The sequence below is a fragment of the Macaca thibetana genome, chromosome 14 (genome assembly GCF_024542745.1).
Source record: "Macaca thibetana thibetana isolate TM-01 chromosome 14, ASM2454274v1, whole genome shotgun sequence".
NCBI lineage: Eukaryota > Metazoa > Chordata > Mammalia > Primates > Cercopithecidae > Macaca > Macaca thibetana.
The window spans coordinates 9,410,864-9,426,587 of record NC_065591.1 but is presented as its reverse complement, the minus strand read 5'-3'; the positions used below and the strand labels follow the sequence as shown (position 1 = coordinate 9,426,587).

Here is a 15,724-nt window from a genome sequence, read left to right as displayed (position 1 = left end):
CACACATGGTGGCTCACACTTGTAGTCCCAGCACTTTGGGAGGCCAAGGTGGGAGGATCACTTGAGCCCAGGAGTTAGAGACCAGTCTGGGCAACATGACAAAACCCTATCTCTACAAAAAATACAAAAAATTAGCCAGGAGTGGTAGTATGCACCTGTGGTCCCAGTTACTCCGGACTGAGGCTGAGGTGGGAGGATTGCTTGAATCCGGGAGGCAGAGGTTGCAGCGAGCCAGGATCACGCCACTGCAAAAAAAAAAAAAAAAAAAGCCAGGTGCAGTGGCTCACACCTGTAATTAGGAGCATTTAGGAGGCTGAGGCAAATGGATCACTTGAGCTCAGGAGTTTCAGACCAGCCTGGGCAACATGGCGAAACCCCGTCTCTACCAAAAAAACAAAAATTAGCCCGGCATGATGGCGCATGTCTGTGTTTCCAGCTACTTGGGAGGCTGAGGCAGGAGGACTGCTTGGGCCCGGGAGGCAGAGGTTGCAGCAGTGAGCCGAGATGGTGCCACTGCACTCAAGCCTGGGTGACAGAGTGAGACTCTCTCTCAAAAACAAAAAAAAGAATATTCAACCTTGCATACCCCCAAGTGACACTGTGCCTATTTCGAGACCCAGTTCAAATGCCACCACTTCAAAAGTCTTTTTTTTCAACCAGGTACGGTGGCTCACGCCTGTAATCCCAGCACTTTGGGAGGCCGAGGCGGGCGGATCATGAGGTCAGGAGATTGAGACCATCCTGGCTAACACCATGAAACCCCATCTCTACTAAAAACACAACAAAATTAGCTGGACTTGGTGGCAGTTACCTGAAGTTCCAGCTATTCAGGAGGCTGAGGCAGGAGAATGGTGTGTGAACCTGGGAGGCGGAGCTTGCAGTGAGTGGAGATCGCGCCACTGCACTCCAGCCCGGGCGACAGAGTGAGACTCCATCTCAAAAAAAAAAAGTTTTTTTCTTCCAAAAGTCTTATGCCTCTCCTCTACTCTTCAGTGCCCCAGTTCTCAAATGGAGCACTTTTGTTTTTGTTTTATTTTTGAGACACGGTCTCTGTCACCCAGGCTGGAGTGCGACAGCACAATCATGGCTTACTGCAGCCTCTAACTCCTGGGCTCATGTGATCTTCCCACCTCAGCCTCCCAAAGTATCAAGATTACAAGTGTGAGCTATCACACCTGGCCTTAGCACTTCCTTTATATAAAACACCAGTCCTGTGTGGTCAGTCTAGCCTTGAGACCAGGGCACTGGTACCCAGGGGGCTTGTGGAGGTGGGCTGCAGCCATCTGGGAGGTGGAGGCCTGCCCTCTGGCCCCAACTTTTGATGACACGCTGTGTGACTCTGGGCAAGGCGCTTCTCCTCTCTTGGCCTCAGGGTCCTTGCCTGGCTGCAGAGGCTCTGTGGGCCTGCCCTCCCTCAGCTTGTTCAGGGATGCAGAAGAGCCTGGGAGGTGGGCAAGGAGGGAGATCATGGATTCCCACTGGACAGACAGGGACACCAAGGGCCGGATGGGCAAGGCTGCCGGAGGTTCCTGAGCAAGCAGAGCACTTGCTGGGTCTCCAGTGCTGGGGTCCTGGACCCCAGCCTGGTGAACTGCGGCCCTCAGTGCAGGCCTCTGTCTTCTGTTGCTTTGGTAGATGGGCACCTCTCGCACACCCAGGCTTCCTCTGCAAGCCATTCCGGGAGGATGGCTGGGCGGTTCCACTGGAGCACTGAGTGGTCACCAAGACCCAAAGCAGGATGGGGCAGACTCTGAAAAGGCCCCTAGCCCCTTCCCGGACCTCATTACCTGGTCTCATCACCCTTTCCTGCTGCTCACCGTGGACCAGCTGCTTATCCAGGCAACATTTCAGGGTGGAGATTTCACAGCAGTGTAGTGGGATGGAGTTCAGGGCTATAAAGAGTGTTGGGGTCCAGGATCCTAGGAGGGGGCCCAGGACTGCAGGCTGGGAACTTTTGGTCAGCATGCCGAACTCCTGCCTTGCACACCAGCAGTGGGATTTTGAGCAAGAGACACTGTCCCACCCAGCACATCTTAGGGCCCAGCGGGGCTGAAAGGTCCATCCGGGAAGGCCAGGCTGCCTGGGATGAGGTGGCAGCTCCAGGAGAAAACCTCCTCTCGGGCTTTGCCACTCCAGGACTGGCCCTTTAAACCGGAGACCATGATGTCACTATAGACAGCAAGGGACGGGAGGGGGACTGCAGGCCTGAGGATGGACTGCATTTCCCAGCAGCCTTGAGTGCACCACACCCCTCCCAGCAAGCACTGACTCATCGAAGACTTTTAACTAGTCCAGTGCTGGTTTCCAAGGGGTTTCTGAAGTGTCTCTTGGTTCTGGGGTGAGGGTGAGGTTCCTAGGGGGATGGCCTAGGGCATAGAAGGCCCAGGCCAAATCTGTGGGCCTGGCATAGCTGGCTGCGACTCCTTCCTGTCAGTGTCCTGGCATCACCCCACTTTTCTGGTGCAAACTCCTAAGCCCTCCTCTTTCGCTGTTCTGCCTCCCTTCCAGAATCCACGCTTCCCGCCCCCAGCTAGAGCCCATCCCACTCTGCTCTCTGGCTTCAAAAGCTTCGGCCTTCACCCCAGAGTCTGCCCTCAAGGGTGTCCCCTTTGGTCTGGCAGCTCACTTTAAACGGCACGGGGACTACATCTCCCAGCGGCCCCGGGCCTTCCTGACGCAGCCCCCACTTTCAGCCCGCGGGGAGGTGCGGGCCGGGCGGGGGGAGGTGACTTGATGTCATCCTGAGCAGCTGGGCGGCGGGTGCCGGTGCGCACGGAGCCGAGCCGGGGCTCCCGCTGCGCTGCACCGCGCTGGGTCGGAGTCCCAGGACTTCAGCGGAGATCCGCGCGCTGCGAAGGCCGGTGCAGAGCCCGCCGAGCGCCCGGTCCCGGCCCGGGGCTGAGTTGGGGGCATGCTCCAGCCCCCCCGGAGCCCGGGAGAGAACCCAGGAGCGCCGCCGCCCAGCCCCAGCGCCCCGAGCGGAACCGCTACGAAGGGGCCCTGAACGGCTGTCGCCCTCCCCACGGGCAGCCCCCGCGGGTTGGCGACCGAAGTCTGGGTTTCCGAGAAGTGAGTGTCCCCCACCCCATGAGGTTTGGGGGGCCAGGAAGGAGGAGCTGAGGTGGGGGAGGGTGCCGGGTTCTAGGAGCGGGGTGGCATCGGGACAGCACCTCCAGTCTTGGGGTTGTCCCAAGAGGCCGGGGTTAGTGGAGCAGCGATGCGTTCCATTCTGAAAAGGGCAGGGATGACGATCGGGGCTCCATTCTGAGTCGGGGCTGGCTTGGGGGATAGGCCCTATTCTGGGAGGGGTTGTTTTGGAGCCTTTCTGTCTGAGAGAAGGGAGGAACATGTCCAGGATGGAGGGGGCTGCACCCCTATTTTAGGGTCTGGGCAAGGATAGGAGGGAAAAGACCTGGCGCTCCACACAGCCTGCCGGCTCTCCTGAGGAACTGACGGGCTTTCTCTGTCTCTTTCTTGCTGACCTTTCTGCCTGACTTCGTTTTCAAAAGAGCCAGGGTGGGAACCCTAACTGGACTCTTCAGGACCCCTAGGAAGGATCTGAGGCCTGAGCCATCCTCCTTTCTACCCTGCCTGCCCCCCAGGACTGGGCAGTTGCCGAGGCCCTGGGGGGGGGCCCAGGACTGTGGTTGTGCCCCCCCCCCCCCCCCCACGACCGGACAGGATGGGACCAAGTTAGTCTGTCCAGTCTCACCCAGCACCTCCCAGGCCCAGAGAGAACCCCCGGGGCTCTGAAAGCTTGACCTGCCGCCTGACCGCCATGGAGACGAAGCTGCCCCCTGCAAGCACCCCCACCAGCCCCTCCTCCCCCGGGCTGTCGCCTGTGCCCCCACCCGACAAGGTGGACGGCTTCTCCCGCCGTTCGCTCCGCAGAGCCCGGCCCCGGCGCTCCCACAGCTCCTCTCAGTTCCGCTATCAGAGCAACCAGCAGGAGCTCACGCCACTGCCCCTGCTCAAAGGTGAGCTGGCTGCTGGCCACCAGGGGAACCGAGCCCCCGAGGGGACCAGCAGGGCCGTGGGGTGGGGTGGGAGGCAGCAGGCAACTGCCAAGAGAGAGAGTTTGGATACCCCTCCAGGCTAGGTTCTATGCCATCAGAACTGACCCCAGCCCTCCAGCCCTCTCTGCTGACGCATGGCCTGACTGGCCTGTCATCCTTGGAGGTGGGACATCCGAAGGTGGCGCCACCCTAGGGGCAGACCAGGGCCAAGGGTGGGGCCCATAGCCTGGGTTCCAGGGGCCACTATCAGCCCAGCCAGCTGCCGGATCCGTGGAGCAGGCTCTTGGCAGGGTTCCCTGGGATCACCACGTAGCTCCCTTCCCCAGCCCTGGGCCACAGGGGCCAGACTGGCCAAGCCTGAGGACACCATAGAGATCCTTGGCCCTGAACCCCTCCCCATTTCTGGCCCTTAGAACAGGGTGCCACCTGAGAGGGAGGCAGCAGCTGTTTGGGGCACCTGTGGAAAGCCTCTGCATCCAGGATTTGTGATCTCGTTTTAAAAATCGGGCCACCGTACTCTCTGAGCCTGGATTAGGAGGAAGAAAGCAACCCTCAACCCCCAGGAACAGAGGAAGGGACAGTAGTTGTCTGCCGTCTGCAAGGAGCAAGAGATGGCACAAGAGCATGGGGGCTGGGGGCAGCAGAGACTGCCCTGGAGATTAGGAGGGTCTGTTCCACCCAGAGCTGGGGCAGCGGGGGGAGCTGGGGTTCAGGCTCAGGATGCCCTCCCCTCCCCAGATGTGCCAGCTTCTGAGCTGCACGAGCTGCTGAGCCGGAAGCTTGCCCAGTGTGGGGTGATGTTTGACTTCTTGGACTGTGTGGCTGACCTCAAGGGGAAGGAGGTGAAGCGGGCGGCCCTCAACGAGCTGGTAGAGTGTGTGGGGAGTACCCGGGGTGTCCTCATCGAGCCCGTCTACCCAGACATCATCCGCATGGTAAGCACCTGCCACCCAGGCTCCGAGGGTCAGCCAAGAGGGTGCGTGAGCCCCGTGACCTGTCCACAGGACCCCTGCGTGGAGAATAACCCTGCACTCATCGGCTTGGCCTTAGTCCACGTCCTCCTTCCCCGTGACCCGCTGCTGCCCGACACCCACTGAATGCCTCCGGGCCTGCCCCACCTTCACACCTTTGCTTATACTTGCCTGAGGCCTGGAGTGCTGTACCCCACACCCCTTACCATCCGTGGCCTGGCTCAGGTGCTGCCTCTGCCGAGAAGCTGCTCTCAATGCCCAAGCTGGAAATCTCTCTTTTCCTGCCCGTAGACCTCACAGCTTCCAACCTTGTTCTCCCCACTGGATTGCACCTGCCTAGAAGGCAGGGATGTGTCCCATTCACCCTTGGGTTCCCAGCCCCTGGCCCAGGTCTTGCACGAACTAGGCGTTCAGGTGATGATTGCCCAAGGAATGAACTGCTTGCTGGGGCAGGTGCTGAAATCAACCTGTTAGAACTTTGAATGAGGGCCGGGAGCAGCAGCTCACATCTGTAATCCCAGCACTTGGGGCTGAGGCAAGAGGATCACTTGAGGCAAGGGGTTCGAGACCAGCCTGACAGTGAGAGTACATCACTACAAACAAAAAATTTGCCGGGCATGGTGGTGTGCTACTGTAGTCCAGCTACTCAGAGGGCTGAGGTGGGAGGATGGCTTGAGCCTGGGAGGTTGAGGTTACAGTGAGTCAAGATTGCACCACTGTGCTCCAGCTTGGGCAACAGAGGGAGACCTTGTCTTGGGAAAGAAAAAAAAAAAAGAAAGGAAGAAAGAATTTTGAATGAGGGACTCCCTGGCTTCCGGCTTCAAGGGCTTTTCCTTAATGAACCCCACCTCTGCCACTCAGATCTCAGTGAATATCTTCCGGACTCTGCCGCCCAGTGAGAACCCTGAATTTGACCCTGAAGAGGATGAGCCCAACCTTGAGCCTTCGTGGCCACACCTGCAGGTCCGAAGGGTTGGGGAAGACAGAGATCCAAGTTTCAGAGAGATCCAAGACATGGGGAAAGGGCCTCTTTAACCCCTAGACGGTTGGATGAGGGCCATAGGGTGGAATGAGTGGGTGAGGCTGTTACTGAACTCACCTTTTTGTCTGTCCCCCTCCCCCAGCTGGTATATGAGTTTTTCCTGCGTTTCTTGGAGAGCCCAGACTTCCAGCCCTCCGTGGCCAAGAGATATGTGGATCAAAAGTTTGTCCTGATGGTGAAGTGGGGAGCCCAGGCTGGGTGGTACCACAAGGCAGGGGCAGGCTCTCTGAGGGGCCAGGGATAGGATGGAAGCAACCTGGGGTGGACCTTTCCCCTGACCCTGACCCTGACTCTGGTTCCTACAGCTCCTGGAGCTATTTGACAGTGAGGACCCCCGGGAGCGTGAGTACCTCAAGACCATCCTGCACCGGGTCTACGGCAAGTTCCTGGGTCTCCGGGCCTACATCCGCAAACAGTGCAACCACATCTTCCTCCGGTGAGTGGCTGCTGCCTGCCCAGCAGAGACCTGGAGAGGGCAAGAGGGCTGTTAGAAGACTGCGGCAAAGGCCGTGTGTGGTGGCTCATGCCCGTAATGCCAGTGCTTTGGGAGGCCGAGGTGGGTGGATCACCTAAGGTGAGGAGTTTGAGACCAACCTTGGCCAACATGGTAAAACCCTGTCTCTAATAAAAATACAAACATTAGCCGGGCATGGTGGTAGGCACCTGTAATCCCAGCTACTCAGGAGGCTGAGACAAGAATTACTTGAACCCAGGAGGTAGAGTTTGCAGTGAGCCGAGATCATGCCACTGCACTCCAGCCCGGGCGACAGAGGGAGACTGCGTCTCGGAAAAAAAAAAAAGAAAAGGAAAGAAAAAAAAGAACACTGCTACAGCAAAAAGCAAAGGCTCCTGGGCTGCAGGGGCCCTTGTGGAACTTCTGTTTTCCAAGCCGTTTCTCAGTAACGTAATACATATTGATTATACAAAGTCTGTGAAGCCGGCAGAGAATGGGTATTTATTTCCATTTTACAGATGAGAAAGTAGAGGCCGAGAGAGATGAACTGGTTTGCAGGGACTGGGTCAGTCCGGGGGCCTAGGAGCTAAATCTTTTGACCTTTATCAAGCCATAAGGACCCAGAGAGAGGTTCTTTCTGCAAATGTGCACTGAGCACCAGCACACACTGGGTATCAAGGCTCACATGGCCTTATAGTTGAGACCATGGCTCTGAAGCAATATAGCCTACATTTGAGTTTGGTTCCAACATTTGGGTGAACTTGGGAAAATTACTTAAGCTCTCTCCTAGTTTGCTCGTCTTTAAAATGGGAATGCTGGCAGGGTGCAGTGGCTCATGCCTGTAATCCCAGCACTTTGGGAGTCGGAGGTGGGCAGATCACTTGAGATCAGGAGTTCAAGACCAGCCTGGCCACTATGGTGAAACCCGGTCTCTACTAAAAATACGAAAATTAGCTGAGTGTGGTGGTAAACACCTGTAATACCAGCTACTTGGGAGGCTGAGGCAGGAGAATCCCTTGAGCCTGGGAGGTGGAGGTTGCAGTAAGGCAAGATTGTGCCACTGCACTCCTGCCTGGGCGACAGGGTGAGATTCCATCTCAAAGATAAGATAAAAATGGGGGTGCTGCTTGTACTAACTCAGGGACCATCATCAAGATGACATGGGGCCTTGCCTCCAAAGCACTCAGCATAGCTACTGGACTGAGGCTTGGACTCTGAAACATTAGTTGTTATTGTTTTTTGTTTGTTTGTTTGTTTTTGGTTTTTTTTTTTTTGAGACGGAGTCTCGCTCTGTCGCCCAGGCTGGAGTGCAGTGGCCGGATCTCAGCTCACTGCGAGCTCCGCCTCCCAGGTTTACGCCATTCTCCTGCCTCAGCCTCCCGAGTAGCTGGGACTACAGGCGCCCGCCACCTCGCCCGGCTAGTTTTTTTTGTATTTTTTAGTAGATACGGGGTTTCACCGTATTAGCCAGGATAGTCTCGATCTCCTGACCTCGTGATCCGCCCGTCTCGGCCTCCCAAAGTGCTGGGATTACAGGCTTGAGCCACCGTGCCCGGCCAGTTGTTATTGTTTTTAGCTACAAAATGGGTGAGCCATGATCCCTGTCCTCCAGTACCTTGAAGTCTGTTAGATTCCCTGCCTATTAACATTAGGGTTGTTTCATTTAACCGCCGAGTCTTGGTTTCTTCATCCGTGTGATGGATTTCATAAGCCCCATCTCCCTGGATAATTTTGAGACTTACGTGGCACAGAGTAGATGTGCCAAGTGTTTGTCATTCTCTTGGTTGACTGGCAAGAGCTTGGGACTCAGTGGCAGAGGTGGCTGGGCTGAGAAGGGCATTTCAGTGTGGGGGGCGGGGATCTCAATGGGGCCTGGTTTGGGATGTTGGGAAGGGAGCATGGCCTCTGGGCTGGGGGGAGTTGGATGAGCGTGCTGTGCGGGTGAGGGTGGGCAGGCAGGATGCCTAAGGGGGCACTGGGCCTACCCTGCTTGCTTTGAGCCCGCCTGCGTTCTTCTCTTGCAGGTTCATCTATGAGTTCGAGCACTTCAATGGTGTGGCTGAGCTGCTGGAGATCCTAGGAAGGTGATTCTCCCTGGGCCTCAACTGGAGCTCCGGATTCTGGAAGGAGGGACTGGGGCCAGGTCAACTGAGCCCTCTTCCTCTCTTCTGCCTCCTCCTCAGCATCATCAATGGCTTTGCGCTGCCCCTGAAGACGGAGCACAAGCAGTTCCTGGTTCGCGTCCTGATCCCCCTGCACTCTGTCAAGTCGCTGTCTGTCTTTCACGCCCAGGTGAGGCCCAGGCCTGGCCCCGCTGCAGCAGGAGCTCCAGACAGTCAGGGTTGCCAGTGGGTCCTGGAGGTCAGATCCTCCAGGGATCCTATCTCACCATTTTTGTTTTTATAATTCTGTTCCATTTACCTTAGAGAATTCCCACTGGCACTTTAAGGCTAACCTCAGGTATCAGCTCTGTGAGGCCAGGCTTTTCTTCTCTATCCTCCCTTGGCAGAATGAAATTCTCCTCCCTCTATATTCCCAAAGATTTGGATACACAAATCTATTATGGGAGATTTTGATACAAAAATTGTTTTTTTGAGACAAAACCCTACTCTGTTGCCTAGGCTGGAGAGGAGTGGTACGAACATGGCTCACTGAATCCTCTACCTCCTGGGCTCAAGCAGTCCTCCCTCCTCAGCCTCCCGAGTAGCTGGGACCACAGATGTATGCCACATGCCTGGCTAATTAAAGAAAAAAGTTTTTTTGTAGAGACAGTGTCTTGCTATGTTACCTAGGCTGGTCTCAAACTCCTGGGCTCAAGTGATTCTGCCGCCTTAGCCTCCCAAAGTGCTTGGGCTACATACAGGCGTGAGCCACCACACTAGCCATATTATGGAACCTTTTGCAAAATTTATAAAGATGAGTTTGTTGACCGTCCCCCCTCCCCGTGAGATCATAGTTGTATTCCCAGCACACTGAGTGTCATGCCTGGTACATCCTAGACAGGTGATAAATGCTTGGTGAATAAGAAAGTAACAGGCCGTGGGGGAGCAGTGTCTGGCATTCTGTCCTGGGCAGCAAGTCCTTGGCACCTGATGCCTTCCTGACCCATCTTCCTTCTCTCCACCTCTGCCCCCTTGCAGCTGGCATACTGTGTGGTGCAGTTCCTGGAGAAGGATGCCACTCTGACGGAGCACGTGAGTACCTCTGGGGGCTAAGGCAGCCTCTCACCTCTGCAGGCGTGACTCCTCTCTGTCTTACCTCCCACAGGTGATCCGGGGGCTGCTCAAATACTGGCCAAAAACCTGCACCCAGAAGGAGGTATGAAGAAGGGCTTTGATGCCCACCAGAGGGAGGCTGGGAGGGCTCGGCCTCTAGAAGGCAGTCAGGTGTGTGTATGTGTAGGGGGAGATGTGAGCTGCTGCCCCTCTGTCCCTACTCCCCTCCCCACCCCACCCAGGTGATGTTTCTGGGGGAGATGGAAGAGATTCTTGATGTCATCGAGCCCTCCCAGTTTGTGAAGATCCAGGAGCCCCTTTTTAAGCAGGTGGCTCGCTGTGTTTCCAGCCCCCATTTCCAGGTATGAGGCAGGACAGGCGGGGACGGGAGCAGGGCTGGCCTGGAAAGGTTGGGTAGCTGACCTAATACAGCTCCCTTTGCCCTCAGTTTCTCCTCCAATCCCGGGTCTGGTAATGGGGAGATGCCGGACTTAGGGTCAGGAGACCTAGGGTGAAGCCTCCGACCTGCCTTCCACTGGCTGAGGGGCCTTGAGCAAATCACTGCGCCACTCTGATTCTGATTAAGCTTCTGCAGCTGTAAAATGGGCCAACAACCTCTTAACAGGGTGGGGATGAGGATGGAAGAGATTGTGAGTGTAAACATGTTTGGTAAACTGAAGTGTGCTCCATAATGGGATGGAGGACTGTTATCGCTTTTCCCCTTTTGCTAGTGGCCTTAGATTTCATTAGACTCACTTTGGGATGCAGCCAGGCTTCCCCACGCCATCCCAGCTAACTCTGACTCACGTTCTGCTGCAGGCACGTGCAGACTTCCTCTCGTTCTTATGGGTCATAACCCAGTGGAAGTCAAGTCTTCCTCACAGTGATTCTGGCCCTTCGGTTCATTAAACATCTGAAAGTCTAGTATCTCATTGGATTCTTATAACATCCTGTGGACATAGGTATTATTAGCCCATTTTACAGATGAGAAAACTGAGGCTGGGAGGTTAAATGCCTCTCCCAAGGTCACGTGGCGTAGTAGAGTCTGTAGTGGTTAGGATTCCCCCGCAGCATTGGATTCCGTATCTAATGCTCTTTTCCCTTCAACACTGTTGCTTCCTCCAGGGCTCAGATGAGCCTTGAAGGTGGGGTGTGTGAAGGTCAGGGGGCCTGGGCATTGAGGTAGTGATGGACACCAGACCTTGCACACAGAGAGAAGCCACTGCCCTCACTCTGCCATCTTGTCTGCCCCAGGTTGCAGAGCGGGCTCTGTATTTCTGGAACAATGAGTATATCCTAAGCCTCATTGAGGACAACTGCCACACTGTGCTGCCTGCCGTGTTTGGGACCCTCTACCAAGTCTCCAAGGAGCACTGGAACCAGTGAGTGCCAGGCCGTGACCTAACTCACAGAAACTGGGACCAGGGCCAGCCAGTCCAGACCCTAGGGTTACTCCTAGCTGGAGAGTATCAGAGAAAGCGTCAGAAGATGGCCCAGGGGTGGTGAAAAGGACAGGGAAGTAGGCAGTGCTTGTGTTCAGGGTGGAATGCTGCATGTGAAGGGCAGGGAATGGGAGAGGTGGGCAAACCAAAGCTGTTTCATCTCCTCGTCCCTCCTTGACCCTGCCAAGAACCATCGTATCGCTGATCTACAATGTGCTCAAGACCTTCATGGAGATGAATGGGAAGCTGTTTGATGAGCTCACGGCCTCCTACAAGCTGGAAAAGCAGCAGTGAGTGTTGGGGGCTGGGAGTGGGGGAAGGGAGAAGAGCAGGGAGGAATCAGACCCCCATGACTGGAGGGAACCTGAGGACCACCCCGAATCCTATCTGATCAGACGTGCAAGACTCTGCGTGCTCCTGCCATCCTATGCCTGTCTGCCCCTGTGTCCTCCCATCATTCTTCGAGTAGCTCGGACTTGTTCTGAATCCCTGTAGCTTCCTACAGAAGCCAGAACCACTCAGAGCCCCACCCATCGTCTTCTCCGTGACTGCAGGCTGGGATCTGTCTCTCTCTGCTCTCTTCCCTCAGCAGAGGGTTTTTATGGAGTCACAGAACAAAAATGGTTCCATGCCTTCCCATTGCTGCTGGGGTGGTAGTGAGGGAGTCTGGACTGTGGGGGGCCCCAGGAAAGGGAGCTGCCTCACCCTCTCTCCCCAGGGAGCAGCAGAAGGCCCAGGAGCGTCAGGAGTTATGGCAAGGTCTGGAGGAGCTGCGGCTACGCCGGCTACAGGGGACCCAGGGGGCCAAGGAGGCCCCTCTCCAGCGGCTTACACCCCAGGTGGCCACCAGTGGGGGTCAGAGCTAGACAGCACCTCAGAAGGGGAGAAGCTAAACCCAGAGCTGTCAGTCCCTCTATCCCCTCTCCTGTCCAGGGGCCCAGAGAGAAACACACCTACCCCTGGCCTTGCCAGAGTGGCTTCTGAGGACTCCCTGCCCAGCCCAGCTTTCACTGGGGGGAGACGAGGAGAGGCAATGGTGGTCTTGGCAACAGAATGCTCAGCCCCTCGCAGCAGGACTTGACAAGGGCAAGCTTGACCAGGAAGCTGCCATCAGGGATCTTCCCCTGCCCCACAAAGCTGGGCTCCGGGCTGCAGGCGGGCTCCCACCCTCTGCTCCTGGCCTTGGGCAAGGGCACTCAGCGCCTCGCCTGCCCCTGCCTCTGCCAGCGTGAGGTCCTTCCTCATCCCCACCATGGGGTCCATGGTCTATTTATTCTCGCCCAGCTCACCCTCTACACAGACACTGTCCTGGGTGCACACTCCTCCCCTCCCTTGCTGTGTACTTCCTTGTCCCCTTTTTATTTATTGGGCAGGGGGAGGGTGAGGGCACAGGCAAGAAGAGATTCACAGTGTCCTGGGGTAAGGGGGGGGTCACAGTAATCATGGTCTACCCCTCTTTCCCTGGCTGTGGGTAGACTTAATAAAGAGAGAAACTCAAGAACTGCTTGCTTTATTTAGGGGTAAGGGCAAAGAGGGAAGTAAAATGATAAAGATTGGTTTAGAAGGGCCAGGCAAAGGCAGGGAAGAAAGCAGAAACTCCCCTCTTCTCAGGTGACAGTCACGAAATCTTACAAAGTGTCAAAGCTGGAACAACCCTCCCTTATTTAAAAAAATTCCACAGCAAGTAACCAGCAGGGTTGGAGCTCCTTCCAGTTTTTGAAGCTCGAACACAGGTTTCCCCCACCAGAATGTCAAGTCCTGTGACCCAGGGGAGGAAGGAGGGGAGAGGATGGGCTAGTAGCGAGAGAGGCGACACATGTCACACTGGCAGGCCCGGGCAGTGAAGATCTCGAGCTCCTCCCTCCGGCTCCCCACACACTGCAGCTGTACTCTGACCTGCGGGAGAGGGGAGTCTGTGCTGCAGTCCCCTTTCTCAGGGCTGTCTTAGATCTCCGTCTCCCGAGTCTTCCCCCAACCCCAACGTCCATCCGTCGGGCTCGGGCCCTCCTCACCTTCTTCAGGCCACTGATGGTGCAGCACTGAGAGACGGAGGTGATGTTGTGTCGGTAGCCACTGGCCACCAGCACAGAGTACCGAGAAGGGAAGGCGCTGGACTCACAGTGACCCACACAGGCCTGTGCCATGTGGGAGCCCTGGCAGGTGCCTTGGCGGTCACTTCGCACTGTCACATTGAAGGCTAGAGGGAGACAGGCAAGCAGTAGACGGCGCCTCTGCCAAGGTTTGCCTCGCCCCAGCTCCTGTTGCCTGTGCCTCAGTGTGGGGCCCTCTAGGGTACTGCTTGCCCCACCGTCCACTCTATCAGCTCTTTGCTCCCACCCAGAACCTCCACTCCTCCTAGCCATCTGCTGCCAGAGGTACTCACGGTGCAAGTGGCAGCCTGGGATGACTGCCTCCTGGCCGCAGGCTTCCGTGACTGCCAGGACCAGCAGACAGAGAACCAGGGTTTGAGGGGACGCCATGAGCATCTGAAACACAGTGGGGAGATGTCTCTATGTGGGTGTGCAGGTGGGATGGTGAGTTCTTTAAATACTGCATTCCAGGTGAGTGAGCCAGGGCTGGCTGGTCTGATAGGTGGTGTGCCTGAGTGGTGCTGCCTTTTCCCTGTATCTACCTTTGTGTGTGTGTGTATGGGTGTGAGCGTGAGCAGCTGTTTCTGGAAAGGACCTGTGTGTCAGCCCTCTGTGCAGTGATTCTCCATTCCCTGGAATTTCCTTCGCCAACTGGAGCGCAAACATCTTCCTCCCTCCACCTGCCCCATCTTGGCCTGCAGGGCCCTTGTCCACATTCCCAGACCCTCCCCAGAGCGCCTCCTGCCTCAGCGAGCTCACCACTTCCTAGGCCCAGGAACAGAGCAGCTTGCAGTTTTCCTGTCCCTCCTGCTGGTCTCCAGACTGTTGCTGGCTCTCCAGGCTTTATTTGCCAGCATTTTGGAGCCACGCCCTCTTGGAGATCGGCTTTCAAGCCAGCCTCCCCTGCCTGAAGCCTCAGAGCGATCCCACCTGGGGATCTTGCTCTTTGAGGTGTGGTCCTTGGAGAGCAGCTCCTGCTGCTTTCTGCTTCTTTCTGTCCAAAAAGCTACCCACAGTCCAGGCCTGGAGAAGTCAGATGTGGAGAGAAGCCTAGGAGCTGGTGGAGTGTGCAGCATGTGTGCAGTTGACGACAGAGGGGTCAAGACTCTTGGCTGAGTTGTGGGCACCTGGGTTCTCTTTGCTCTGTGACCTTGGACAGAACACTTCCCTGTTCAGGGCCTGATCACTCCTAACTTTATTATTATTTATTGCTATTATTTTGAGAGGGTCTGGCTCTGTCACCCAGGCTGGAGTGTGGTGGTGTTATCTAGGCTCACTGCAACCTCCACCTCCCAGCCTCCCAGGCTCAAGCCATCCTCCCCCTTAGCCTTCGGAGTAGCTGGGACCACAGGTGCACCACTAGGACCAGCTAACTTTTGTATTTTTTTGTAGAGATGGGATTTTACCATGTTGCCCACGGTGGTCTTGAACTGCTAAGCTCAAGTGATCCGCTTGCCTAGGCCTCCCAAAGGGCTGGAATTACAGGCATGAAACACTGTGCCTGGCCACACCCCTAATTTTAAAACCACTAAACTCAGCCCTGCTTGCCTTTTTCTAACGCAAAGGAAAGGGACTGGGGAAGGAGATTCTTAGGGCCAAGGGAAATTATACCAGTGGAGGTCTCCTGAGATGTGCTTGGTGGCAGGGCCGGGGGGTTGGGCTGCTGTCTGTTTCAGAGCTGCATGGCCACGGTGTCAGTGGGTGATTCTCATCCTGTGCTACAGAGTGCCATTCTGAGCTGGAGTGCTTCCCTAGCCCTGGAATAACAGGGACCTGACTCCTGAAAGGGCCTCAAGTCATCAACCCCAGCAAAGCTGATCGATTTGTCCAGCTCTGGTTTTATAGATGAGGCAACTAAGGCTCAAGGAAGGAAAGTTACTAAAAGTCACCCAGCTGGGTAATGTCAGGGCTGATTTCAAATTCAAATCTGCTGTCCATCCATTGTGCTAAACTACATTTGAGCAAGAATGTGGCAAGTTGGAGAAAGACCCCTAGGCAGCAGTGGCCAGAGGGGTTGGGGCAGGGTGGCGAGCCAAAGGAAGCCTGTGGTGATTCTGGGCAGCCCCCTTCGGGGTCATTGCCTCACTGACCTGCTCGGAAAGAGCAGGGCCAGTCACAGACTGCCAGAGCTAGAAGGCACTTTATAACTCACCAAATCCTACCCCCGCATTTTCTGGATGAGAAAATAAGAGCTCAGCGGAAAACAACTTCCCAAAGCTTCACTGTAAGCTAGTCAGAGTCAGGGTGGGCACTCAGCTGTGCTTCTTAGCAGCTTTGTAAAGCAGGCCATGCTTGGGACAGTCCAGTAAAGGCTGTAAACACAATTTGAGAGGAATTGATGTTACTAATGTCACTAATCCTTAAATTCCCACACCCTGTGGTTTCCCCATCAGCCCCCATCCCCTCAAGTCCTGGGTCCTCGATTGCCAGGTCCTCCGCAGCAGTCCATCTCTTCTCTTCTCCCCGCCAAGGATGCAGGCAGCATAGCAACAGG

The 15,724-nt window shown here is 56.0% G+C and overlaps 4 protein-coding genes across 10 annotated transcripts in view; 3 read left to right on the top strand and 1 right to left on the bottom strand.

Annotated features, from left to right (window-relative positions):
- ARL2 (ADP ribosylation factor like GTPase 2) overlaps window positions 1-15,724 on the top strand; it is a 218,820-nt gene that overhangs the window by 114,664 nt on the left and 88,432 nt on the right. The window contains exon 1 of one of the 7 annotated variants that reach the window (XM_050757281.1): window positions 7,058-7,061. The exons of 5 other annotated variants lie outside the window; for them this stretch is intronic. The gene's annotated coding sequence lies outside the window, so the exon portion shown is untranslated. Of the gene's footprint in view, window positions 1-7,057; window positions 7,062-12,154; window positions 12,159-15,724 lie in introns of those variants that run through there. One more of the 7 variants, XM_050757284.1, reaches the window with a different exon arrangement.
- The window catches only part of LOC126935630 (reactive oxygen species modulator 1), a 94,028-nt gene that overhangs the window by 4,554 nt on the left and 73,750 nt on the right, over window positions 1-15,724 (top strand). The gene's annotated exons all lie outside the window — the stretch shown is intronic.
- On the top strand, window positions 2,959-12,638 carry PPP2R5B (protein phosphatase 2 regulatory subunit B'beta). Its single transcript, XM_050757204.1, has 14 exons — window positions 2,959-3,069; window positions 3,510-3,977; window positions 4,755-4,951; window positions 5,849-5,950; window positions 6,112-6,204; window positions 6,335-6,465; window positions 8,508-8,567; window positions 8,667-8,775; window positions 9,624-9,677; window positions 9,751-9,801; window positions 9,941-10,060; window positions 10,953-11,080; window positions 11,329-11,430; window positions 11,859-12,638. The coding sequence occupies exons 2-14, from the start codon at window positions 3,779-3,781 to the stop codon at window positions 12,004-12,006; spliced, it is 1,494 nt and encodes a 497-aa protein (XP_050613161.1). The 5' UTR covers window positions 2,959-3,069; window positions 3,510-3,778; the 3' UTR covers window positions 12,007-12,638.
- On the bottom strand, window positions 12,635-14,122 carry GPHA2 (glycoprotein hormone subunit alpha 2). Its single transcript, XM_050757357.1, has 4 exons — window positions 13,990-14,122; window positions 13,524-13,626; window positions 13,153-13,337; window positions 12,635-13,036 (listed from the first exon to the last, which is right to left on the bottom strand). The coding sequence occupies exons 2-4, from the start codon at window positions 13,624-13,626 to the stop codon at window positions 12,935-12,937; spliced, it is 390 nt and encodes a 129-aa protein (XP_050613314.1). The 5' UTR covers window positions 13,990-14,122; the 3' UTR covers window positions 12,635-12,934.

Coding starts and splice junctions, on each gene's coding strand:
- GPHA2 (XM_050757357.1), bottom strand. CDS start 13,626: ATGCTCATGGCGTCCCCTCAAACCCTGGTTCTCTGTCTGCTGGTCCTG. Junction 13,338..13,523: donor CCCAGGCTGCCACTTGCACC/GTGAGTACCTCT, acceptor GTCTCCCTCTAG/CCTTCAATGTGACAGTGCGA. Junction 13,037..13,152: donor CCATCAGTGGCCTGAAGAAG/GTGAGGAGGGCC, acceptor CCTCTCCCGCAG/GTCAGAGTACAGCTGCAGTG.
- PPP2R5B (XM_050757204.1), top strand. CDS start 3,779: ATGGAGACGAAGCTGCCCCCTGCAAGCACCCCCACCAGCCCCTCCTCC. Junction 9,678..9,750: donor ATGCCACTCTGACGGAGCAC/GTGAGTACCTCT, acceptor TACCTCCCACAG/GTGATCCGGGGGCTGCTCAA. Junction 9,802..9,940: donor AAACCTGCACCCAGAAGGAG/GTATGAAGAAGG, acceptor CACCCCACCCAG/GTGATGTTTCTGGGGGAGAT.